General features: G+C 43.5%; 1 protein-coding gene across 2 annotated transcripts in view; it reads right to left on the bottom strand.

Annotated features, from left to right (window-relative positions):
* Nucleotides 1–26,513, bottom strand: part of AATF (apoptosis antagonizing transcription factor) — a 100,262-nt gene that overhangs the window by 61,410 nt on the left and 12,339 nt on the right. For both annotated transcript variants that reach the window (XM_026710243.2, XM_087925338.1), the window contains exon 4: nt 24,850–24,987. In XM_026710243.2, coding sequence (XP_026566028.1) covers nt 24,850–24,987 — 138 coding nt within the window. The remainder of the gene's footprint in view (nt 1–24,849; nt 24,988–26,513) is intronic.

Raw genomic sequence — 26,513 nt, 5'->3', positions numbered from 1 at the left:
AATAAGACCTGGTGCTTTTTTGGGTGGCAAAAAGAAAAAAAGACAGGGGAAACATGGTAGAAGACCTCCAAGGCCCCTTCCAACTGTTATTCTATTCTGTATTAATCTCACGGGAGAATTGCTCACTAAGAATAGCTGGTTTTTAACTTAGCAGTTCCACCTCCCTTTTCAAAGTATTTCTCTTGCACTATAGGACAATAACCCTTGCACCACCGTTATTTAAGGATAAGTGTGGGTGTCAAGAGGAAGCCTAACCCAAAGCAGCAGAAGAATTAATGGAAGAGGGACGAAGGCAGCCGAGATTCATCCATTCAGAATGCAGCCTCGGTGCCACACCGACTGCCAAAGGCAGCCAAACCAGCCCTATTCCTGTTATCTCTGCCGGTTGACAGGAGGACATTTTTATTCAATTTTCAAAAGCCCATCTAAGTCTGATGAGTTCTATCTATCAGGGCAAGTCCCGCTGTTTAATTTTACTGCTGGGCCTTTTTATTCCCAGGTTTTCATCACTTGCATTTTCTAGGTTTTCTTTATCCTATTGCCTCTTTTATTAAAGACCCTGAGCACTGCATTTAGCCCTTAAGTCTTTTCACTGGTGAGATCTCAAGGCGGCTAACAATACTGGAAAGAAAGGAAGGAAGGAAGGAAGGAAGGAAGGAAGGAAGGAAGGAAGGAAGGAAGGAAGGAAGGAAGGAAGGAAGGAAGGAAATTTGAAAAGTCTAAGGGGGAGAAAAGAAACTAAAAACGAAAGATAACCAGAAGCTTAAGGGAGGAAATAGCAGGAGGAGAACCAACAAGAGCTAACATGTCATTGATAAGTAAAAATCAAGCTTCCACTAGAATATAAAATAATAGAGATGGAAGGGACCTTAGAGGTCTTCTAGTCCAACCCCCTGCTCGAGCAGGAGAACCTATACGATTTCAGTCCAATCTCTTTTTGAAAGCCTCCTGTGATGGAGCACCCACAACTGCTGAAGCCCTAGCCCTTTGCAGAACTGTGCCCCACACAGTGCTAAATTATGCAGGGAGAAAAGTACATCAGGGGTGTCCAACCTTGGCAACTTTTAAGACTGGTGGACCTCAACTCCTGGAATTCCCCAGCCATTCTGGGAGTTGAAGTCCACAGGTCTTAAAAAGTTCTCAAGGCTGGACACCCCTGAGTTAGATCAAGGTTGACAAAAGAATTCATCGGATAGCAACCCCCTGGCTTCCCTTTGCATGAAATGAAAATTCACAGTTCTTACGGTGCCTTCAAAAATGTACATTCTTCAGTGGGGAATTCTGCAGAATTCTACCCCACTCACCGTGAAATATTGGGAAATTGGCAATTTATTGCGATTGGAGATACCAGAATTGGATCATAGCAAACCAAGGAGTGGAGTTTCCCCTTGTTGAGAAAGCTCAACAAGTAACTTGTCCTGTCCTTTATTTTAAGAATAAGCCGCAGAGGAACGGCCTGCTGAAACAAGAGCAGAAGCCTTCGTGTTTTAGGGAGGGAACGATAAAAAATATCAAGCGAACGGAGGATGTTTCAGTGTGCGCCTTAATGTTTCTGGTAAAAACACAGTGATACTGTTCCTTCCTGATTGGGAAACCTGAGGGGGGAAATACAGGCAGTCCTCAACTTACAGCAGTTCATTTAGTGACTGTTCAAAGTTACAACGGCACTGAAAAAAGGAACTTGTGTGTTTTTCATACTTGCAGCATCCCAGTGGTCACGCAATGCTTGGTAACTACTTCATATTTATGATGGTTGCAGTTGTGGGAAGCCCCTCCACACAAAGAATGAATTATTTTATGAAATATTAAAAAAGGGCAGAATAGTGTGTATTTCCCTAAATGAGAAGTGGAGAAACATGCTCTTAGAGACAGAAAGAGACAGCCCCCATCAGATTTTTTTGTGCCCCATTAAGAAAGACCGGGCCATCCTATCTACAAAATAAAAAGACCTTCAGCTCCAGGATGATGGGATTAAGACATGACCCTCCAGGACATTATAGGATTAACCCACTAGGAGCAGAATCTCCTAAAGACATTGCATCAGAATCCAAACTTCAGCCAAACCCTAACCCAGACAACCTACAGAGCCAGCTATGTGTCCCTACGACAGCCAATAGAATACATGCTCTTGCACAGGAACAGGAAGCCCAAGTGCAAGTCCAAGATAAGGTATTAATACCCCTCACTCTCAACTCCATGTGGTCAGCTGCCCAGAATCATACATGCTGGGTGGTTTTGTTTCATCAATAAATGGACCTTCTTTCCAATCAGCTGTTGTGGCTCCGATTCCCAAGCCGGTGCTGTTAGAGGAAGAAGACCTGGAAGATGAGGAGGAGGAACTGGGAATGCCTTCCTCCCCAGGACCTTCCTCTCTGGCAATGCCTTCCTCCCTGATAATGCCTCAGGTTTCATCAGACAACCGAGAGGAACAGCCTGAGATTAATCAGGAGGAAGGCATATCGGAGCAGCCCCTGACAGGGAGTCAAGAGGAAGAATGTTGGCTTGATCCTAGGCAACGTTGTAGGGAGAAACGTGAGCAGCAACGTAGGAGGCGTGGGAGGGTCAGAGAGTGAGCTGAGTCATTGAGCCACACCCCACAGGGGATAAAAGTGGGTGTGTTGTCGGCTGGAACTTTGTACGGGGCAAAGTTTGATCTTACTTCAGGTTTTCTTTGTGAATGATTTTTGTGGTCTGCCTTGTAATTTTCTTGTAAGTAGCTTTTTATTTGTTATCAGTTTGGACTTGGCAGGCAGAGCGTGTTGGAATGTCAAGGATGTTATCAGTTCCAAAGAATTAAAGTCCGAGCCAGCCGGCCTGCCTGTGTTTGTGTGAGTTTGTACTCTTGCATCTTTTGAGAAAGAAGAAAGGTGAGACGGAACATCAGCCTCCAGCCTCCATTTTGTCTCCAGTGCCTTTCTCCTGGCTTGGAACTGGACCAGAGGGATATTTCTCCCAACACAGTATCCTAGGGTCCTGCGATCCCCTTCTGTGAACTTTCGACAAGCAAAGGCAATGGGGAAGCCAGGTTCACTTAACAACCACATCATTAACTTAATACAGTTGAACCTGGGGTCGCGAACGCTTCTGTTCGTGACCAAATCGGGTGAAGACTAAAAAAAATCCACTCGATTTTTGAATCGGGTCATGATTCAAAAATCAGGTGGCGAACAAAATCGGTGCAGAAAGATTCCCTTTCTGCGCCGATTTCCCCTTCAGCGCCATTTTTGTTGGACTGCGCACATGTGCAGTTGGTCGTACTTCCAAACACGACCAAATTGGGTCGCAACCAGAGTCTGGGAACAGATTACCGTCGCGACCTGAAGCTCCAGTGTAACCGCAGTGCAGTGATTAGCTTAACAACTGTGGCAAGAAAGGCTGTAAAACGTGGCAAAATTTGTTTAACAACTGCCTCACGTAGCAACAGAAATTTCGGGCTCCATTGTGATCGTAATTCAAGAACTACCTGTATTTACAAGGAGGGGCATTTCATGGTGGTCCAACTCCAGCATGGAGGGTGATGTATTGTATCTCTGAGAAGGTATTTTTAACCTTTGTAAATCTCCTCCGCGCATGCATCTGATAAATACTAGCAGGCTCCTAGTAAATTGTAAGGATCAGCTGTACATATCTAACTAGAGTACTTGGACAGGAGGGAAAAAGTATCTTGCTTTTGGACTATAATTGAGGAAATATCACAAACGTGGATAAAGCTCCTTTCAGATCTTCCCTTAGGAATATGTTACTGAGGGACCAAATACTAACTGATTTGAACATTCAGGAAAAAAAAAGAGGGCACAAGTAGTCCTCCACTTACAACCACATCTGACCCCCAAATTTCTGTTTCTAACCAAGACATTTGCTAGGTGAATTTTACCTCCATTTTAAAACCTTACTCGCCACAGCTGTTAAGTGAAACACTGCAGTTGTTAAGTTAGTAACCTCACCGCTAAGTGAATCTGGCTTCCCCATTGGCTTCTGATTGTCAGGAGGACGCAAAAGGGGATCATGTGACCCCGGGACACTGCAGCTGTCCTAAAGACAAGTCAGTTGCCAAGCGTCTGGGCTTTGATCACGTGACGGCTGCAGCAGTTCTAAGCAGGGGTGGGATGCAAATATTTTTACTACTTGTTCTGTGGGCGTGGCCAGGTGGGTGTAACCATGTGACTGGGTGGGCGGGGCTTCTTCCTTTTTTGCAGCACCTTCCATGCTCTGTTTTTGGCCTCCTGGGCCTCAGGGAAGCCTCCTGGATGAAGGAGTAAGACAGCGAGGGGGATCCTGGAACAGCTGATCATCAGAACAGCTGATCATCAGGAGGGGGAAAAAAAGAAATACTGGTTCAGCCAAACTAGTAGTTGTTTTTTTTACTATCGGTTCGGCCGAACTGGGCCAAGCCGATAGAAAACCACCATTGGTTCTAAGTGCAGAAAACAGTCATAAGTCACTTTTTTCCAGTGCCGCTGTAACTTCAAACGATCACTAAAGGAATTGTTGTAAACCGAGGACTCGTTGTATTCTTTCAGAGGGAGCCTTCCTCTGTCAGGATTCTAGCAGTTACTCCAATTAAATCATGAGCCCCGAGTCACACTCCCAAAACTAAAAAGGATTTTTTTGAAGTTAACATTCTACGTCTAGCATTTACGGGACACGTAAATGTTTTAGGAGTTGACATTCTCTTCACCAACTGCTCCAGAACCAAGTTAAAACATAGGTCAAACACAATGCTTGGTACGTTGGCCCAAGAACAATACTCCTCATTCAAACCCCACGCCAGCCCCCCGCCTTACCCGCCACACTCTCTCCCCCCCCCCAGTCATCCCTGACAATTAATCCCCCAAGAAACACGTTTGATTAAATCTTTTCAAGCAAATCCTTTGCTTTGCTTTTGTTAGTTCACTTCTTGTCAACATCTATTAAAATATGCCTTTAATTCTCCCACAATCTTAAAAAACACTGATTCCACTGTCTTCAACTTTAATCAACTGTATGGCCGGCATTTTTCATTTCATAATAATGCGCTGCTTGGAATTCAAGAGGCGAGCTCCACATCAATCATTCTGCGAGAATTTTTCCACTGCAATAAATATGCAAATGAGCAAAAGCCAGTCAGTCGTATTTCAGGCCCGAGTTGCTAGTGTTTTTTTTTTTAAAAAAGACACAAATTTATTAATTGCCGTTGGCCAGCGGAATCCTATTACTTTGGGCATTGATTGCAAAGCTGTGTGAGTGATTATCGTGCAACTCACGGACCATCCAGGCATGAGGAAAAATTATTAAAGCAAAGGAGAGATGATCAACTCGGAATAACAATAAGCTGTAACATTTTAAGGCCCCTAACTTCGGCAACTGAGAAGATTATGCCACTGCTTTAAAACATCGCCATTCCCAAAGCTTTTTGGCACCTTGTGTCCTTCCTGTGGCCCATCGCCTTTCAGCTTTTTGTCAAAACAAGAACAAGCCCGAAGTACTTTCCTCTATCTTTGTACTGGCCACCACAAGGGAAGCAGACGGAAAAGAAAATTCCTGGGTTTTCTTGGAAGTTTCTTGATAAACTCCAGGGAGAGGAAGGAGGAAAAGGCCACTGATGTTCGAGAGATGTATATTTCTGCTTCTAAATACAGGTAGTCCTCAACTTAGGACGCAAATTTCTGTTGTTAAGTGAGATATTTGTTAAGGGAGTTTTGCCCCATTTTACCATCTTTCTTGCCACAGTTGTTAAGTGAATCACTGCAGCTGATAAGTTAGTGATCTGGTTCTTAAGTAAATCTGTCTTCCCCATTGATTTTGCTTGTCAAGAAGGTGTTGTGGTTAGCCGGCAGCAGGTGCAGACAGCTGAGGAGAGCGAAGACTCGGATGAGGGGCCAGGACCATTGGGGAGTGGACTGCTGCCTTCAGAGATTGCGGGAGCTGGCAGCAGTGATGAGGAGGTTCCCGAGGGGCCTGTGTCAAGTGCGCTTGCACGAAGGATGGCTCGGAGGAAAGAGCAGTTACAACAGCACGGGCGACTCAGGAAAAAGGCTGCAAGGTAATGGCCCCTCCTTCAAGAGGATAAAAGACAGCTGTGAAATTAACCTTCTTTGCAGAAAGCAAAGAAGTTTTGAACTCAGCCTCATGGACATTACAGCTGGTATTTGAAGACTCTTGTACACTATTTCTTATCTGTTGTTTTTTGTCAGAGTTGAAAAAACTTGGCAAGGCTCTTTTTTGTCAGAGCTGATTAGTTGGAAGCAGCCTTTTATCTGTGAAGAAACGGGATTCTTAGCCAAAACTTAAACAGATTATACTGCTGCCTTCATCTTGTGTTTGCTTTCTGGGAACCAGGTTTGCGGGTCAGAACAGAAGGTTGCAAAAGTGGATCACATCCATGGGACCCAGCAACGGTTATAAATATGAACTGGTTGCCAAGCATCTGAATTTTGATCAGCTGGCCATTTGTGTGATCAAAGTCGTACCTGTGAAAAATGGTCATAACTCACATTTTTCAATGCCGTTATAACTTTGAATGGTCACTAAATGAACTGTTGTAAGTCTAGGACTACCTGTAAAGGTTTCCATGACAGAAACAAGGACTTTTTGAAAGCTCTTTTTCCTCCCCCTTCAAAAACTGTTTCAAATTTCCAGGCACCAATGTAAAATACAAAGAGCCAGACATGCTCAACAATAGCAAGACCAGAATTTTCTCTTTTTAGATAGATGCTTTATATAGTTTGAAGTTTCTCTCTTCAACAATATGGCTGGATAGAATTAAATATTGTCGTTTTTGGCAGTATGTCCTCCTTGCTCAGGGATTTTTCCTCTCATCTACCGCATTTGTTAAACAAAAATGAAGTACATAATTGCAACAGATTGCCTAGATTAATGATAAAAAGTCTAGATTAAGGAAATACTTAATCTGTAAAAATCTATGCTTAGGTATGGTTATTGTTATATTATGATGAACCTGGTTTTGCTGGTAGGATGAAATGGGAAGACACAGTGAAATTTGAAACAAAATCAGCAAAATAAATGAAACCATAGGTTTACAAGCGTTCTTTGCCCATTGTGTTCTGTCACAGAATTAGAATAAACTACAAACAAACCCACTTCCCCCTTTTTCTTAGTAATCAATGTTACCATAGGAATTTCTCTACTGTGGTGATCATGTGCTAATTCTCCATGTTGTATACGAATGTTTTATCACCAATTTCATAGTGAGACCACATCTGGCCTTATTTATACATCAGTAACTTTTTCTCCATCTCATGTTAAAATTGAGATCCACAATATTACTTCAAGTGGAGAAGAGTAGGGTAAGACTTAATACAGTACAAAACTCAAAGTAATGAAGCCAGTTTGGTCTGGTGGTGAAAGTACCAGATTAGAATTCAGGAGGATTCTAGTCCAGCCTTAGGAATGAAAGCCGGCTGGGTGACTTTGGGCCAATCACCAGGAGACAGCGAGTTCTAGTTCTGCCTTAGGCATGAAAGCAGGGTTGGGTGATGACTTAGGGCCAGTCACTCTTTCTCAGCCCAACCCATTTCACAGCATTATTGTTATGGGCAAAATAGGAAAAGGGAGGAATATTGAGTATTCTCACCACTTTTATTTATAAAAATAATAAAAGGTAGGCTCAAAATAAATATTTAAAATCATAAATGTCTGTGGAGATTCTCAGTCATCCAGGTCACGGTTGTCCCAAAGGTGCTTTTTCAGGAGGCAACTGGGCTTTCTCGTTTTTCTTTGAAGATGTTTTGCTTCTCACCCAAGAAGCTTCTTCAGCTCTGACTGGATGGTGAAGAATAGAAGGATTTATACTCCTTGAAGACAGGAATATAATATTGGGTTCAACTGCTGGCAGCTCCAAGTTTCCACTACCAAGCAAGGCAGTTGTTAAGTGAGTCAAACTGGATTTTATGACCTTTTCTTGCCCTGGTTGTTAAGAATAGAATATAGAATAGAATTCTTTTATTGGCCAAGTGTGATTGGACAGACAAGGAATTTGTCTTGGTGCAAATGCTCTCAGTGTACATAAAAGAAAAGCAACATTCGTCAAGAGTGAAGAATCATCAGGTACAACACTTAATGATAGTCATAGGGTACAATTAGCAATCCAATCATACTAGGAAACAGTCAATAATTAATTAATTACCAAGCACCCAAATTTTGATCACACAATTGTGGGGATGCCGCAAAGGTTATACACGTGAGGACCGGTTCTAAGTCACTTTTTTCAGTGCTGTTTTCTCAGAAGGTCGCAAAAGGTGATCACATGATCTCAGGAAACAGCAACGGTCGTAAATATGGACCGGTTGTTCAGCATCTGAATTTTGATCACATGATCATGGGGGAAATGTTGCAAAAGGTCGTAACTGTGAAAAATGCTCATAATCACCTTTTTCAGTGCCATTCTAACTTTGAACAGTCACTAAATGAATGGTTGTAAGTCAAGGCCCACCTGTAAGGGGAAGAAATGGAATCACACCTAATTTTGAGCCTCACATCATTCTACGTAACAAAAGAAAGAAAGAAGCAGCTTGAAATTTTGCCTGCAAAGAACGAAGAAAGCTGCAGAATGACAGAAGATGAGACAAAAGGAGACGGACTCTAGAAACACTGATGCACTGATGATGTTTCCTAGTCAGGTAATGAAATGTCTGCAAGACAAACAGCCAAATTCAGAGAGCACCAACGAACCTTCATTTCAACCCTGAGCTACAAATAATTCTCTTTTTTCGGCAAGCTAGAAACAGCTGCTTTTTTGCATTTTTAGTACAAGGCGGCTGGTTCCCATTTCCATCCAGAACAAAAAAGAAGCAAATATATGCAAATAGGCCCAAATAAGGCAGGATGCTAATCTCCCGTTTTCTTAATGCAAGTTTTTAATTCCTCCAGTCTTCGGAGTTCACAAAGCTCGATCGAGGGGTGTACGTGTGTGTGTTCAAACAGACCCAGCTACACTTCCAATAGTGAAGACATGAACTTTTGCCCTGCTTTTTTTAAAAAAAAACCCAAGGTCCTATTGAGAAATCTGACTGCCACCTCCCCAAAATTAAAAGACAAAAATCCCCTCAGGTGCCCTGCTGTTTCAATTCCCAGCGGGCGTCCGTCTACGGCCTGCATTGATACTGTCATTTCAAAACTCCAAGAGCCATCTCCCTCGTCCTCGCTCCCTTCACTACGAGATTAAATGATTCATATATTGTTTAAATAGCTAGGATTCCCAGCTGTTTCCCCAGCAGCATGACGCATGGGCTCCCAGTCTGAGCAAGGATTGAAACCCTACCCTTCAAAGATTAGCTATAAATAAAAATAAAAAGATTGGAACTGTAAATGGAGGAGGGGAGAGGAGGAAGGAGAGTTGGTAATTAAGCCCTGTCAGGTCTTGTAAATTGACAGGGTTTACATTTACAGGGTGGGATTAAAAGAAAAAGACGGGTCTTGAAATCCCCGGCATGACAGGCAGTCCTCGAACTTACAGCATACAGCTCAATTTACTGACCGTTCAAAGTTACAACGGCACAGAAAAAAGTGAATTATGAACGTTTTCAGCTATGACCTTTGCAGCATCCCTATGATCCTGTGATCAAAATTCGGATGCTTGGCACAACGGGTTCATATTTATGACCGTTGCTTTGTCCCTACGTCGTTGGAAGGCCTGGAAAAACAGGGAAAAACTAGCTTTTTTTTCCACACACACCCCCTTTTTTTCCCCAAAGCCATTTGGAAAAAAATGGGGAACCCCAATTTTTCCAGGTTTTTTGAAGCCTTCCTGTGTGATCCCGTTTTATAATCTTCTGACAAGCAGTCAATGGGAAAACCAGACTCACTTAACAACCGACATACTAACCCATCAACTGCAGTGATTCACTTATCAACTGAGGCAAGAAAGGTCCTAAAATGGGACAAAACTCATTTAACAAATGTGTCACTTAACAGAAATTTTGGGCCTCCTTTGTGGTCGTAAGTCGAGGATGACCTGTATAGGGGACACCATATCTGACCTGTTCTGCATCCAGAAATCCTTACCTCGATTTGGTAACTGTGTTCCAGGATTCTGGGCACACAGATAAAAGATTTTCTCATCATCTCAATTGTTTTCAATAAACTCTGGGACCTTCTCTTTAGCTCCTCTCCAGGTACACAGCTCGCTGATCCTTCCAGCTAGACGGTGTTTGCTGTGATGGGCAGAGTTTTGCCTAAATCTCTGGCAATTTCTTCACCTGGTTGCTATCTAGCAATAGCACTTAGACTTATATACTGCTTTATGGTGCTTTACAGTCCTCTCTAAGTGGTTTACAGAGTCAGCTTATTGTCCCCAACAATCTGGGCCCTCATTTTACCAACCTTGGAAGGATGGAAGGCTGAGTCAACCTTCAGCCTGGTGAGATTTGAACTGCCAAACTGCAGGCAGCCGGCAGTCAGCAGAAGTAGCCTGCAGTACTGCACTCTAACCACTGTGCCACCGAGGCTCTTCTAGCTCTTGAATACAATATGCCAGGGTTGCATGTGTAGAAAAGGTGGAAAGAAACAATGCTCTGTAGGGTCCTTTGTGCTCTCTGAGCTTGGTGGTTTTCTTGCAGACGTTTCATTACCGAATTAGGTAACATCATCAGTGTTAGGAATGAAACGTCTGCAAGAAAACCACCAAGCTCAGAGGGCACAAACAACCCCACAATTCAACTCTCAGCTACAAAATAGGCTCTTCTATCGGCAAGGATGCTCTATTTCCATGGTGTTTCTTCTCAAGGGTCCCAATCTCCGTTCACTCTTCTTTCTCCAACTGAGGGGTGGTCCATCTGCCCTTTCACTCAACTCACACAGAGAAGCGGTGTTATTAACAGCGCACGACTGACCCAAGCCGAATACTATTGTCTCCAATGTTAATCTAAATGGTACAAACTCAGCTCTAAGGAAGTGGTGTGCAGAAGGAAAGAGAGAGCTAGGACTTTCACAGGACAAACCACAACGCAAGGTTGCTACCATTTCTAAAACTGTTTTTGCAAAAATTCCCATAACTTTCAAAAGGTCTGCCCTAGTCAGGTGCGGTTGTACCAAAAAATAAATAAATAGATTTTACTGTTTATATTTGAACTTAAATGTATAACCTACTGTATTGTCTTCATGTGTGTTGTTAATCACCTGTACTGTCTTTCTATACCTATACTGTTTTTAAGAAGAGATTGGACAACCAGTTGTCTGAAATAACACAGGGTCTCCTTCTTGAGCAGGGAGGGGGGTTGGACTAGAAGACCTCCAAGGCCCCTTCCAACTTTGTAATTCTATTATTCTCCCTCCCCCCTCACGATCTGAACTGTGCTAGCTTTAATTTAAAACTGAACAGGGACGTGTTTTGATTAGAAAATGGACATTATTATATTACTTAAATTTATTACAACCGCCCCTTTTCCAAAACACTCTGGGCAGTTTGTGTGGTACTCAAATACATAATTAAAAAAACATATATTTAAAGACATAAAATAAGACAAGGCGGACCAAACTAAAAACAACTGCATCAATACAAACAATAAAAACACGATAAATATAATAAGGGCTCCACAAGCACGCTGACCCCTAGGCCTCGAAACACGAGCAGGTCCTAAGGGCCCTGAAGAAACACAGGAAAATGAGTGCTGTATGTATTTCTGGGGGTAACAAGAGGGTAACAAGAGAAGGGACATTTCTTTGATCTCACAAAAGGACGGTGTTTAAGTGAGGGGACCTGAAGCAACACCCATTGTGCCTGAATGTGGTAGGCAAGCAGGAAATTAGAGACAGGTAAAGGTAAAGGTTCCCCTCACACATACGTGCTAGCCGTTTCTGACTCTAGGGGGCGGTGCTCATCTCCATTACAAAGCCAAAGAGCCAGCGCTGTCCAAAGACGTCTCCGTGGTCATGTGGCCGGCATGACTAAACACTGAAGGCGCACGGAAGGCTGTTCCCTTCCCACCAAAGTGGTCCCTATTTTTCTACTTGCATTTTTTTTTACATGCTTTCGAACTGCTAGGTTGGCGGAAGCTGGGACAAGTAACGGGAGCTCACTCCGTTACGTGGCGCTAGGGATTCGAACCACCGACGTTTCTGATCGACAAGCTCAGCGTCTTAGCGACTGAGCCACCGCGTCCCTGAAACAGACAAGACAGTCCCTCAAATAACGAGGCCCTGGGCCATAAAGGTCCTTCGATCGACACTTCGAATTGTGCCTGAAATCTAACTGGCAACACGTACAGCTCTAGTAGCTGTCACAAACAGACATAAAAAGAGAGGTGCCCATTACTGCTTGCGCTGCTGCGTATTGAGCCAGCGGTAACTTCTGGATGGTCTTCAAGGTGGCCTCAAGTTCATATAACATGCAAGGTTAAAATGTTGGGTGTGTTTGTGGCTGGATTGCTGCATCTGCACACCCCGCTCAACCAGAAAATGCAACCTCAGGTAGTCCTTGGCTGTTCAGATTTATGACAGACCCACAAAATAACAGAGTGACAGAGTTGGAAGGGATCTTGGAGGTCTTCTAGTCCATCCCTTATGCTCAAGCATGAGACCCTTATGAACGTTCTAACTTATATTCTGCTTTCTATTGATAGATTCTCTTTTTCTCCCTCTGCATACTTGGAAACCAAAGTTGATCTATTACTTGATTAATCACCTGGGCTGCTCTTTATACTTAATTATTTTGTGGATGTTTTTATGGTTTCAATGTCTTTTAAATTGTATTAATTGTTTTCCAATTGTAAGCTTCCCGGAGTCACTTGGTTAAGTTGGGAGGCTACAGAAAATGATTGATTGACTGACATGATTGAATGTTATATGCCAATCTTGCATCTGACGGGTATCTCTCACTCGCTCGCTCGCTTCATCAGCTTACATGGAATTCTTAGTCTTTTTTGGCCACCCGGCCCTGTTCCATCCCAGATCCACCACACTGCCAACACAGAGGAACTAGAGGGAGTCCTTGACTTATGACCATGATTGAGATCAGAATTCCAGTCGCTAAGCAAGGTGGCTGTTAAGGGAGTCACATCCAATTTTACCGCCTTTTTGCCCATGGCTGTTTACTTCAGTTAAGTGAATCATGTGGTTGTCGAGCATTGTTGGAAACCAGACAGGAAGGTCGCAAATAGAATATGACTCCAGATGCTGCTACCTAGTAAATATATCCTGGTTGCTCTTTGAGCGTGGTTGTTCTCTTGCAGATATTTCATTACCCAAACTAGGAGTAGCAATAGCAGATTTATATACAGCTTGTGGGGCTTTAAGCAGTTTACAGAGTCAGCATTTTGGCCCCCCAAAATCTGGGTCCTCGTTTTATCAAGGATGGAAAGCTGAGTCAACCTTGAGCTGATCAGAATTGAACTGCTGGCAGTCGACAGAATTAGCCTGCAATCCTGCATTCTAACCACTGTGCCACCAGGGCTTCTCTAGTCCCTGATGATATTACTGTTCAGGTAATTATGATTTAATAGCTGACTAGCTGCTGTAAGGCTGCTGTAAATGCTGATGCAATGAGGATGAGTCAGCAGGGTTATTGCCACTTTAAGAAGTTGTCTATATAAGGGAGGCCATGAGAGGGAGTATCTCTCTCTCCTCGTGTTCTATCTCCATTGTAGATCTCCGTGTGGAGTAATGAAGACTGATTGCTAGCCTGGTATATTCCTACCACGTATATGTATGTAATATAGCAGTCTTGTATATAAACCGCTATTAAAAGACAAAGCCTCTCTGTACTGTGTTTTTGCTCCTGGGTTCTCTCACAGTTGTAGTCACACTGCAAACCCTCTGACAATTAACTAGTTTGATGACGAAATGTCTGCAAGAAAGCCACCAAGTTCAGAGAGCACCAAGGATCCAACATTCTTCCCCCTTCTCCACCACTCCAGACACCCCACTCCCTTCTCATACTGATGTTGTTACTTAGTTGGGTCATGAAACGTCTGCAAGAAAACCACCAAGTTCAGAGAGCACCAAGGACCCTTCCTTTTAACCCTGAGCTACAAATATTCTCCTTTATTGATGCTGGTTGCCAAACACTTGAATTTTGATCATGGGGATGCTGTGATGGTTTTAAGTGTAAGTTACTTATTTGAATGCCATCATAACTTTGAACAGTCACTAAACGAATGGTTGCAAGTCAAGCAATGTTACTTGTATTGCTGCCTGAAGAGCATGGCATAGCAGTTAATGTTAAGATCAAGGTTCAAATCTTGCATTATTAAGCTTGCTGTATGCAGCACTTCAATACAATAAATTATCATTTACCCAGAATAAAATGTTGAGAAACGTGCCTTCCCCTTCATAAATCTCACTTCTACCAAAAGCAAGAACAAAAAATGATTTAATTTTGTGCATCAGCGTCCCGCACCGAATACAACCTGTGTTTCTACTTTCTCTTTCCTAAAAAAGCCAAGGTTACATTTCCGGTTGGATATCACAGCCAGGGAAAGAACACAGAATCAACATAGCCCTATGGAAATTAAACAAGATTATTCTTTTTAAAAATTGATGAGCAACGCCCAACAGAGAATCGTGCATTCCAGTACTCTTTTGCTACGTAAAAAGAATAAGAGGAATCCTGGAGGGAAGATTCCATGGAGTGGAATGTTTAATTAATGGGTCTCTAATGTACAAATCAAGCTGAGATTGCTAGCTTTGACTCGCATAAAAAGATCGGGTGCAAAAGAGACTTTAAGAGATCTAGGTTGGTACGGTTGGCCTTGACTTATGTCCGCAATAGGGACCAGAATTTCGGTTGCTAAGCAAGGCAGTTGTTAAGGGAGCTATGCCGGAGAGCTGTGGTGATAGTGGTTAGAGTGCAGTACTGCAACCTACTCCTGCTGCCTGCAATTTGGCAGTTCGAATCTCACAAGACTCAAGGTTGACTCAGCTTTCCATCCTTCTGAGGTGGGTAAAATGAGGACCCAGATTGTTGGGGGCAATGTGTTGTGGCCCGCAAGCAGCCAGTGGAGCTAGCAGCGGATTTGGACAATGAGGAGGTTGGGGAGGAACATGGGCCAGTCCTGGAGTCTGGGGAAGGCTCTGATGAGTGCTGTGCGTTGGGAGGCAGAGATGGGGCCAGGGCCGTCTGACAGTTATAGGCTGCATTCTGAATTGGAGATCAGTGAGGCAGAAGAATAGCTGGAGCCTATTCGCAGTGTGCGCATGCGCAGAGCTGCCAGGAGAAGGGAAAAGTTAAGGAAGAAGGGTCGACTCGGGAGTAAAAGCTCAGGGGAATGGCCCCTCCCATAGGGAATAAAGAGGAGTGAAAGGGGAGTGGTGTTTGCAGGAGACAATCAGTTCAATTCATTAGAGTGAAGACCTGTTCCTGACTTCTTGCCAAGTAATTGCTGCTACAGCGTGGCGTTTGGAAGATATCGGCCGGGCAACTCTCCAAGCCTGATAAAAGGTCTGTGGTTGTGAAATTTCATGAAAGACTGTTTGCCGGGACTTTGCTGGAGAGGAATTCCCTTTAACCTAAATAAAAAGGGGTTTTTATCAGGATGAGGAGTCTGCTTCATGATCTTGGGAAGCTTAGGTCAAAACACAATGTGCTGACTCTGTAAACCGCTTAGAGAGGACTGTCAACTACTGTAAAGCAGTATATAAGTCTAAGTGCTATTGCTATTGTTTTTAGCCATGCTTGTTAAGTGAATCACTGCAGTTGTTAAGTGAATTACGTGGTCGTTAAATAAATCCTTCTTTCCCCCTCCCCTTAGACTGTTTGCTGGGAGTTCGCGGGGCAAGTCACACATGTCAATCACATGACCCTGGGAAGCTGCAACCATTGCTAAGTGTCAAGCAATAGGATACGTGAAAGCCTGTATTACAGGTAGTCCTCGACTTTCAACAGGTCATTTAGTGACCATTCAAAGTTACAACGGCACTGAAAAAAGGTGACTCACCGCAAAGACCTTGGGGGTCTTCTAGTCCAGCCCTTGGCTCAAGCAGAAGAATCTATTATTCTATACCATTTCCAATAAGTGCCTGTCTCCACTAGGGGTGTCAACTCGATTTCATTGAAGGCCACATCAGGGTTGTTTGACCTTGGAGGGCCTGGGGGGAGGCATGCTCGTGAGGGCGTGGCCATAGTGGGCGTGGCCATGGTAGACATGACTGGGACTCCTGTCAGGGGCACTTGTGGCCAAGTGCTAAGGCAGGACTTCCCTGAGACCCTCCCTCCCTCTCATTATAATCTATCTCCTTCCTTCTTTCCTTTTCGTTCTCCTTTCTTCTTCCTTCCCCTCTTCCCTTCTTTTTCCTTCCTTGCTCTCTTCCCATCTTTCCTCTTTTCCTGTCTCCTTTCCTGTCCCTTCCTGCACGCTCAAATGGAAAAGGGGGAAACATTTCTCCTTTTGTTTTGTTTTCGAAAAAAAGAGCCCGGGGGGGGGAGGGCCGTGCGCGTGCCACCTGCACCCCCTTTTCGGCCGTGACGGCCAGGAAAAACAGAGCTTGTAGGACCACATGTGCCCCCCACCCCCCCCGGAGCTCCTTTTTCGCTGGCAGTGGCACCGCAGGCCAATCCAAGCCTTATCTAAGCACCCCGCAGGCCGGATTCAGCTTTGAGTTTGACACCCCTGGTCTAGCCTCTTCTTAAAAACCCCCAGTGATGGTTATAACCTGAGGACTCTCGGCACGCCTTACCTCCACAAGAGCTGAGGGACAGCTGAGCCTTCCTCTTAGCATAAAACCCATTTCAACCTTACAGATGGGATTCCTGTCTTCTGCCAAGCCATGGTTTTTGTTTTAACCATGGCTGTTGAAGAAGGAAGGGACCCACGGTTTCAACGACCGGCCCGCAAACATAGGCCACCTCAAAGGTAAACAAAACGCAACATCGCCTTAGTACAATGTGTAAATCCAATGATTAGCTTCCGATTGACCCACAACGGTCTGTTCTTACGAAACCACCCAGCGTTGCCTCCTTCAGTGCTGCCGGCTGAATTTTTATTTAAGGGGTGTGTGTATGTATGTGTGTGTGTGTGTATGATGTGGACAGCCCCTCTGCTCTCAAGGGTTTAAAGCCTAAACAAAGCGACACTGCCTCTTTAAAAAAAAAACCAAAAAAAAAAAAAAAACCCCAACCAAAGCCATCCTATATAAATTATGGCCATAAAGTTTTTTTTTTTTTTTACCCTGCAGTGCAGCCTAATTAATTCCTGTTCCATACACAAAGGGAAATGCTGGGTGACAAATGGGTGCGAAGCTTGAAAGCTGCCACGTCGGCAAAACACTTTCTACTTCAATTTATAAGCCATTTTGCAGTAAATCATCCACCAGAATCGGAGATCCGCGGGCCGGTGACAGCCAGGCCGTGCTGGGGTACGTAAAACAAGGCGGGGAAAAAAAGGGGGGGCTGTTTAGGGGAGGAGAGGAAGAGTTTTCCCTCACATGGCCACCTCCCCGGTTTAAAATTCTGGGCGGCCCCTTGTTCCACCATGGGTATGGGTCTCTTTCACGCTTGCAGCGCTGCACACATGAATGGCAACAACAGACTCACAACCACAATCGAGCCCAAACTCTTTATGGCTAAGTGAGACAGTGATTAAGTAAATTTTTCCCCCACTTGACAATATTTCTTGCCATAGTTGTTCAGTGGACAATGCAATTGTTATGTTAGTGACATCCTTGTTAAAGTATGCCGGTGTCTCCTGTGGACTTTGCTTGTCGGAAGATCTTGCTTAGCTATGGAAATGTTGGGCTCATTTGAGGTCGTACATCGAGGACTACTACCCTGAAAGTAAGTCCTATCTTGATTTTTACATGTGTGCCCAAAATAAGCCCTACCCCCCAAAATAAGCCCTAGTTAAGCTCCTGCCCACTCCAGGGTGCATGGGTAAAAATTAAGCTAGGGTAGGGAGCTGCCCTACTTCTTACCTTTGGACAGCTGCAGCCAGGCCTCGCACAGCCCAACACCTGCCTTGCCATCCCATTTCTTCTGCAGCCGTCAAGGCTGGCAAGGCTTTCCTGAAGGCCTCTGTAGCTGATAATAAAGCTCCGGATCGATCCAGAGCTCTGTTATCAGATGCAGAGGCCTTCAGGAAAGCCTTGCCGGCCGCAGAAGAAGCTCCTGAAGGCCTCTGACAGCGAAAAGGAGGCTGAGGGTGACACACGCTAGTGAGGTTAATCAATGGATGACATCCCCCGAAAATAAGACCTGGTGCCTCTCTTTTTTTGATGCCCCCCCCCCACCAAAAAAAGGACAGGGTCTTATTTTTGGAGAAACATGGTAGTCCTCAAGTTATGACCACATTTGTTAGTCACATGTTTGTTTAGTGAATCTGGTTTTCCCATTGACTTTGCCGATCAGAAGGTCACCAAAGGGGATCACATAACTCCGGGACAGTGCAACGGTCATAAATACGAACCACTTGCATCTGAATTTTGATCACATGATCATGGGGAGGGTGCATCAGCTGTAAGCTGTGAAAAATGATCAGAAGTCACTTTTTTCCCCCAGCGTTGTCATAATTATGATCTGTCACTAAATGAACTGTTGTAAGTCAAGGACTGCCTGTAATATACAGCCCGGTTTCCCAGCCTTGGCAACTTTTAAGATGTGTGGACTTCAGCTCCTAGCATTCCCCAGCCATTGTGGGAGTTGAAGTCCAAGCGTCTTACAGTTGCTGAAGTTGGGAAACGCTGATACACATTATACAACAATAAATAACACAATATATATAGTACACAATAATAGACAATGTTCAATAAACTCTCCTTTAAACATTTCTTAATAAACCTTTGAAGAGGAAAATTTGGTTGCCTGCTGTAAATCCTGCACTTTTGCACTTCCACGTTTTACACCTTCTTGCGCCCTTTCCACCTAAATAATGCTCAAAAGTCTCCCAGACACCCTTAAACAAACAACCAAACACACAACCTACTCACCACACCGGCACACAAGACATTTATAAGCTAAAGGGGAATAGGACAAGAAAATCATACTGATGATGTTATATAGTGTGGTAATGAAACCTTCAGAAATGAAATTGAAATAAGGTTGGAGAGAAAACCATTGTCAAGAGCTAAAACCCAAGCTTTCGTTTCACACTTAAAACTAATCCCTGTGCGTTCAACTTTTGCTTTGGATGGGGGAACGATAATGTTAATTAAACCAGTTGAGCCGCTACCAGCAGATTGCATCCACGTTTTTAATATTTCTTCCATGATGTACATCATCCTACACCCATTCTCACCATTTTCCAACATGGTCACCACATTTATGCCTTTCTCTCCCTGACTTTTAAGACACGCTTACAACGTTTGTTTCAACTCCGCTCTTCAACGCATCACTATCATTCCTTTTTATATGACTTAACAAAATACCCGACATTAAAAATCGAGATTCTATAAGAGTTGGAAGCAGCATCGAATTTTAAACTGTTCTGCCAAACTAGTTGCTGAACTTTGAGAATAGATGGGATTAACAGGATTTTCACAAACATCTCTGATGAGATTAAAAAAAAAATTATTTTTATTTTTTAAAAAAAACCATTGTTTAAGGAATTACTTAACAAGCAGTGTATTTGAAAGCAACTATTCTGACCTAGGCTTCTCCAACAGCATGAAGCCAAAGCCGAGTCCCAATAAACCCCTTTTATTTAATTTACAAATGAATTCCTCTCCAGCAAAGCCCCGACCAACAGTCTTTTAAGGTAGTTCACAATTACAGACCTTTATCAGGCTTGGAGTGGGGCCAGGCCGATATCTTTCAGACGCCACAATACTTGGCAAGAATGCCGGAATGAACTAATTGTCTCCTGCAAAGCCCCACTCCCCTTTCGCTCCTCTTTTATTCCCTATGGGAAGGGCCATTCACCGTCCACCGGAGCCTTTACTCCTGAGTCAACCCTTGTTCTTTAGCTGTCCCTTCATCTGGCAGCTCTGTGCATGCGTACACTGGGAACAGGCTCCAGCTGCTCTTCTGCCTCACTGATGTCCGACTCCAAAGGCAGCTGATAACTGTCAGACAGCCCTGGCCCCATCTCTGCCTCCGACGCAGAGCACTCGTCAGAGCCTTCCCCAGACTCCAGGACTGGCCATGTTCCTCCCCAACCTCCTCACTGACCAAGTCTGCTGCCAGCTCCACTGGCTGCTGACGGGCCACAACAGCAACAGATAAATAGAAAAAAGTTCCATATTTATCATCTTTCATCATGATATCGGGTTTTTTTTGCCTGAAGAAGAATGTATTAAAAAACTGATTCATGAAGAGACAATAATTCATGTAGGTTGCAAGAAAATTATTAATCAGAAAAAGATGAAATCCTTCAAGAGTCTCTCTTCAAAATAGTGAGAGCTAAATACATTTCAGTATCTACAACAGTTGCAGTCCAAAATTAATTACGAAAACAAAGTGGCATTCTAAGAGATCTTGTTAAGTTTGAAATATTTATCACAGAAAAATGCAGATAATTTATCGGGGACAATTTGTATGCTGCGATTAAAGTCTGGTTCAAAAAGTTAAGAAGTAAAATACTACAGTATATGATTAAATAGATGCAGAATTTAAATAGAACATCTGAGTCGACTATGGGCTACCAATGGCGAAATGGCAAACTCACAATAAACATTACATTTAGAGAAATCCAGTAAGAGAATTCGTACTATTGGTGTAAAACCAATATTGACTGTGAAAAGAGACAATTCCTTTTCTAAAAATGTCAGAAATTAAGAAGCATTTCTCCCCCTTCCCCCCCCCCTCCCCATTTTTGGTGTCCGTATTCCAAAGTTGAGCAATTTTGGAAAATAATTTATTAAAGGATAAAACAAATCGAAAGTAGATTTCTCTTTTTTTTATTTTCTTATTAAATATTTCTAAACTTCCTATTCCTTCAAACTACATAGAACTGGCTTTGTACACAGAAATAGCTGCTGTGATTCTTTATGTCAGTGGGCCCCAACCTTTTGCGCACCTGGGACAGTTCCATGGAGGTTTTCCCGTGGGCCAGAGGGGGCGTGGTTTCGTGTACTGCCTGCATCCCTTGGAAGGGGTTTCACTGACGTGTTTCTCCGAAAATAAGACCTGGTCTTATATTTAAATAAGCACTAGGGCTTATTTTCAGTGAAACACAATTTCAGAGTGATCGGCTCAGCTAGGCGCACCCGCCCCAGCATACGCACAAGAGGCAGCAAGTGCATGCAGACCGATGGTATTCGGCAGCCGCCGAATCCCTTCGTTGGCGCACTCTGGGTTTGCGCAGCCAGTGCAGCGCAGGTAAGTTGATTCCCTTTCCAAACAGCAGACGGAGGCAGACGCGCAGAGGAGATCTGGACACACCACGTGGGCCGTGGGAAAGCCGAGAGTTGATGGGCGGGAGTGGGTGGCCGGCCATGGGAGGCTCACCTTTGCACGGTGGCACTGGTAGCCGATAGAGGCAGAGATGCAGGGCAGAAGGCAGGCAACCCCGACATGCCAGGCAGGCCGCAGGCAACTGAGCGATGGGAAGATGAGTCTCCCGCTGCTGGTTGGCCACTCCGGTCCACGGTCTCTTAGCTTTCCCTCGTCCCACATGGTGCACGTGGATCACCTGCCTCTGCCTCTGTCTGCTGCTTTATGCCTTCCGTTAGACCTTACAAATAACCCTGACTGCAAGATGACAAATAAGTTATAGGAGTATAGCCCAATGTCAAAACTAACTTTACATTTGAAAAACAATTTGGATATAGTTTTAAATTCGATGTGATGGGGGTGTCACATTCAAAGTTCTTTATTTTCTATAATTTTAGATTTTAATATTCAACTTTTAATTTGTTCCCCCCAACTTTCTTCTAGATTAGGAACACATTGTTGCTGTGATGACCCAGGGCATGGCACAAAGGCAACACAGTCAAATAAGCAATGGGAGTCCCTTTGTTATCTCCAACTTTGCCCCCAATGTCCAAGTTACCTTCGGCTGGAGAAAAACTCTCCCAGGAACAGCCTTTAACTGTAGACAATTCAGTCCAAAACAAGGTACGTGCAAACTGTAACTAAAACTCCAAACAAACCAAGCTGAAGTAATTAGCTTGACAGGGCAGGAGAAGGAATTTCAGACTTGAAAACACAGTAAAACTCACACAGTTGGGAAGAACACAGATAAGCCACAACAATACAAGATAAATTCACATTTGCTCCCAACAGCTTGCTGCACACAACTTCCCTTTTTATACACTGTGCTCCCAGCTGCAGCTAATGAAGGGAATCAGGGCCTTTTCCTCCCCTGTAAGCCATGCAACTCACATTGCTCCCTTCTCCGTTCCTCCCTGCGTGCCCTAGGATGAAGAGGGGGTGGGCCTGGGTCTTCCTCTGAATTCCCTCTCCCTTGCTCTATCTCTCCCCTGCCCTGCCCAGCTGGACTTTGCCCTTCCCCAGTTTCTTCCACAGCCAATGGAGCCACACTCCCACTCCCTATCAGCTATTCGACTTCCCCTTCTGAGTCAGATTCTGACAGGGGCATGACAGTTACATTTTTTAAAGACGTTGCTGATATTGCTAATATTTGTCACAGTTAATTATTGCATAACATTCTAATTTTAAGGCTTATTCCTTCAAACTTTCCAACTGATTTGAATTCAGGTAGACCTGGAATTGCAACAAGTTGCTTAACGACTATTCATCCCCCAAAGGCACTTATAACATTCCAAAGGTCCAATGACTGCCCTTCTACCCGGTCACATGACCTTTCGGGTGGTTGGCAATTGGCCTGGATTTATGGCTGTCTGCAGCATCCTGTGGTCATGTGACCATTTAAAACCGACATTTAAGGGTTTTTTTGCCAAAAACTGGGACCTCCTTCTGGTTTCCAAAAAAACCCAATGTGTTGGCTTAATGACCGCAATATTCACTTAGCAACCACCCCACAAAAAAGGTTGCAAAATCAGGTTGGTCACATGATGACCCGCCTTATGACCCACCATAATTTTATGGTTGTAATTGTCAGGCTCTATTACACTCCTAAATCAAGGACTACCTGTAGGCAGGTTTTTTTATCACTGTTACTTTGATATTTTATAGCGTACTTTATTATGCCTGCCTCCATACCTTTTATTTTATTTTTCATTTTTCTTATCTCTTCCCTATTTTTTTCTCTGGCCGCATCTGTGAAATTCATCACAGGCAAATTATGATGTTTTACTTTTTTTATTTTTCTCAGGTCTTTTAATCCCCTATATTTCCATAGCTGTGACCTATTTTAAATTTAGTCTTATTTTTATTATACTTTCTATAATACTTACTGTTTTAGCCACTGCCGTTTAACTGACTGCTTTATTATGCTCCTTTTGCTTTGATTTATACAGATTTGTGTTTGTGTTTTTACTGTACATTGTTCTGAGCACCATTAACTAGAAGAACAAATAACGTCTTTAAAAGAAGGTTATGGGAGATCTATCTTTGCAATGCAGAACTTTCTCAGGTATCAGTAGCTGGTTAAGCCAGTCAAGATTTTATTTCTAAATCCTTTAAAATATTTAGCACTTACTAGCTGAAGATACCATCAGCAGAAACCATGCTTAAAGTGCAGAATCTTCTTTTATCACCCTGGCAAAACTGCTTTTTTTTTTTTGGAAGTCCTATATATGAATTTCTAGCTCTTTATGGGATTTATGTATTAAACTCCATGTTCATAACTGAGTTTTGCTTATGGGAAATATCAAAATGTCAACCATTGTTTCTGTTAAAGGTCTTAACGATATCACCGTTTTTGGACCAGTAATGAAACACGTCGTTTGCTGTCGTTTGTAATGCATCTCATTAAATACGTTAATAGCATACGTTTTACTAAAAGGTCAGGCTTACTGTTGCTGGGGCTTTGCCTTTTAAACCAAAAAAAGGGATGAGAAAAAAAAAAAAAGCCTTGGTTTAAAAGAAGTAGCAAGCTGTGCAGCACAAAATGTATCACCTGATGTGGTATTTTTCAAACACCGAGGAGCGGTTTCAGTTACGGGCAGTCCTCAACTTACAACCATTCATTTAGTGACTGTTAGAAGTTTACAATAGCACTGAAAAAAGTGACTTATGGCTGTCAGGATTCCGGCCGTTACCCCATTTAAATCATGAGTCTCGAGCCAAACTTCCAAAACTTAAAAAGGATTTATTGGGAGGTAAAATGTCCGGCACTGCCTGGGTGTAGCTGACTCTGAGGCACATCATTCATTGTCACCCTTGACCCTGGTTTTCCACCCACTCCCTGAGTATATCGTAATTCATATTCTCCAATGGGACCCATCCATAGCCCAGAGTCATCAATCATGCTCTCCAGTTAGAATTTTGCACGGCAGAAACTTCGGTCACCTAGTTACTATCTTTGAAAACAATTATGGAATGCAGTTTCGGTTTGCAAGCTGCCGCATTGCTCCCCCCTCCCTTTCTGTTGGCAACTCTAAAAAGACCAGAGAAATATTTTAGGAGTTGACAATGACTGCTTTTCACTCTTACGACCATTGTAAACATCCCCGTGATCACGTGAGCAAAATCCAGAACTCTTCCCATTGACTTTGCTTGTTCAGAAGGTTGCAAAAGTGATCACATGACCCCTGGAACGGTCATAAGTATGCGCCAGTTGCCAAGCATAAGGATGCTGCAACGGTCATGCGTGTGGAAAATGGTCAAAAGTCATTTTTTTTTCCAGTGCCGTTCTAATTTCAAATGGTCACTAAATGAATGACCGTAAGTCAAGGACTACCTGTGTACAGACTAAGCAGATCTAGAAGTGGGCGTTTCGTTTTGTGTGATTTAATATGCTGAGATGAATGGAGCAGCCAGTTTTTCTTATTTCTCTCTTAAGTTGGTAAAATGCCCACGGGTCTGTAAGAAAACTCACAATGCATTATCAACAACTGTCACCAATTATTGATTATTGCTATGAATGATATAAAAACACATAATCGCAGATAGATTCTTACTGTTCTTGAGCACGTTAGAATATTCCTGCCCTCCTTTTTTCTTGAATTCAGGGAAGGTATCCGGCTGGGGAAGTTGGTTGGCTATTAAGAGGGCCTTCTGCAGCTTGATTCGGCTTTCCAGGAGTTGATCCCACAGGGCTTTTGGGAGAAATAAAGAAGCGGGGAGGATGAGAGGAGGGAGAGAGGAACACAAAATTTTAGCCATCATTCATTTGTTGTAGCTGTAATTTTAAACAGAGCAGATGCCTCGCAGAGTGGGGATTCCAAAATTTCCAACTGTTGTTTTTTTTTTCTTTCTTGTCTTATCTAAATCCCTTGGAGGGGAAAAGCAGAAACTGCCTTTCCGTGTGCGGTAGCCCTTTTTATCCAAGCCAAGCCAAAAATACAAAAAGCTTAGCTTCCCTTCCATTTCTCTTCCACTCCATCCCCATGTATTTAAAACGATTAGGCGAATTTCCCTCCCGAGAGGCCGTTGAAACAACGAAAGCCGTATCAGAACAAAAAGGGAAGGCAAGTAAAATAAAAATGAAAAAAAAATAAAAAAAAGGCAGGAAAAAAAAAAAAAGCAAGCCGCAAACAAATCTTCTACAAAAATCTCCTCAGAAATGTTAATGGAATACAATCTTCATCCTATCCTAGCGTTGTTGTAGGTCGTCCTCAACGTACGACCAGAGCTCAACATTTCTGCTAAACAAAGCAGCTGTTAAATGCATTTTGCCCCGTTTTACGACCTTTTTTTTGCCACCGTTTTAGCAAACCACTTATTCAGTGAATCACGTGGTAAGCGAATCTGGCTGGGAAGGTTGCAAATGGTCAGCTTCCCTTGACTGCAAAGGAGCCGTGAAGGGGTAGATCCAACAGCAACCGGATCTTCTTGATCGCTGCCTTAAGACATTATTTTTTCAGCCTCCCCCCCATGGCAGAGATTAATCTCTGGATGGGCTGGTAAAAAAAAAAAAAGAGAGAGATCTTGCTTTATGTCAGCTGCGCCTCCATTCAAAATCCAAGAAAGAAAACCCGAGACGCCATTAAAAGAGAGAAAAGTACTTTTACTGGGTTTGAAGGGATGGCAACAAAAGGAAAGTAGGATCTGAGGAAAATAGAAGCGGAAATTACACATCAAAAGTTATCCCAAGTTCCCTCCCCAAGGAGTTCAGACTGGTCATCCAATCTGAGGTGTGTATAATGCCATGTACGTCTTCAGGTGGCGTCTCACACATCTGGTAGGCCAAGACGGTTGACCTTGGCCTAGAAAAGATAAGTGTATGCCATTGCACAGTAAGCAGGAAAGCGTCCCATCCGTTTCAGTTCACACATCCTCCATTCCAGCACCTTCCCCCCCCACCAACAAACACCAAATTACCCCTCCCCTCCGTTTCCATGGCAGCCAGCAAGAGTCGAACAGCAAAAGATGTCAGGAAAACTTCTTGGAAGCTGACACCACCAGAAAATCCCACAATTGTAGATCGGACTGCCATCACTGGAGGCTTTCAAGAAGAAACTGGACTGACATTTGTCAGAAATTGTATAGGTTCTCCCGCTTGGGCGGTGGGGTTGGACTAGATGACCTATAAGGACCCTTCCAACTCTGATTTTCTGTATCTGTATCTGGACTGGGCAGTCAGAAAATCTTATGCCAATTGCTGCCAAGAAAAGGGCATGAC

Source organism: Pseudonaja textilis, chromosome 1 (assembly GCF_049901715.1).
Source record: "Pseudonaja textilis isolate UNSWEBS1 chromosome 1, rPseTex1.2, whole genome shotgun sequence".
Taxonomy (NCBI): Eukaryota; Metazoa; Chordata; class Lepidosauria; order Squamata; family Elapidae; genus Pseudonaja; species Pseudonaja textilis.
This window is presented reverse-complemented; position numbering and strand designations above follow the sequence as displayed.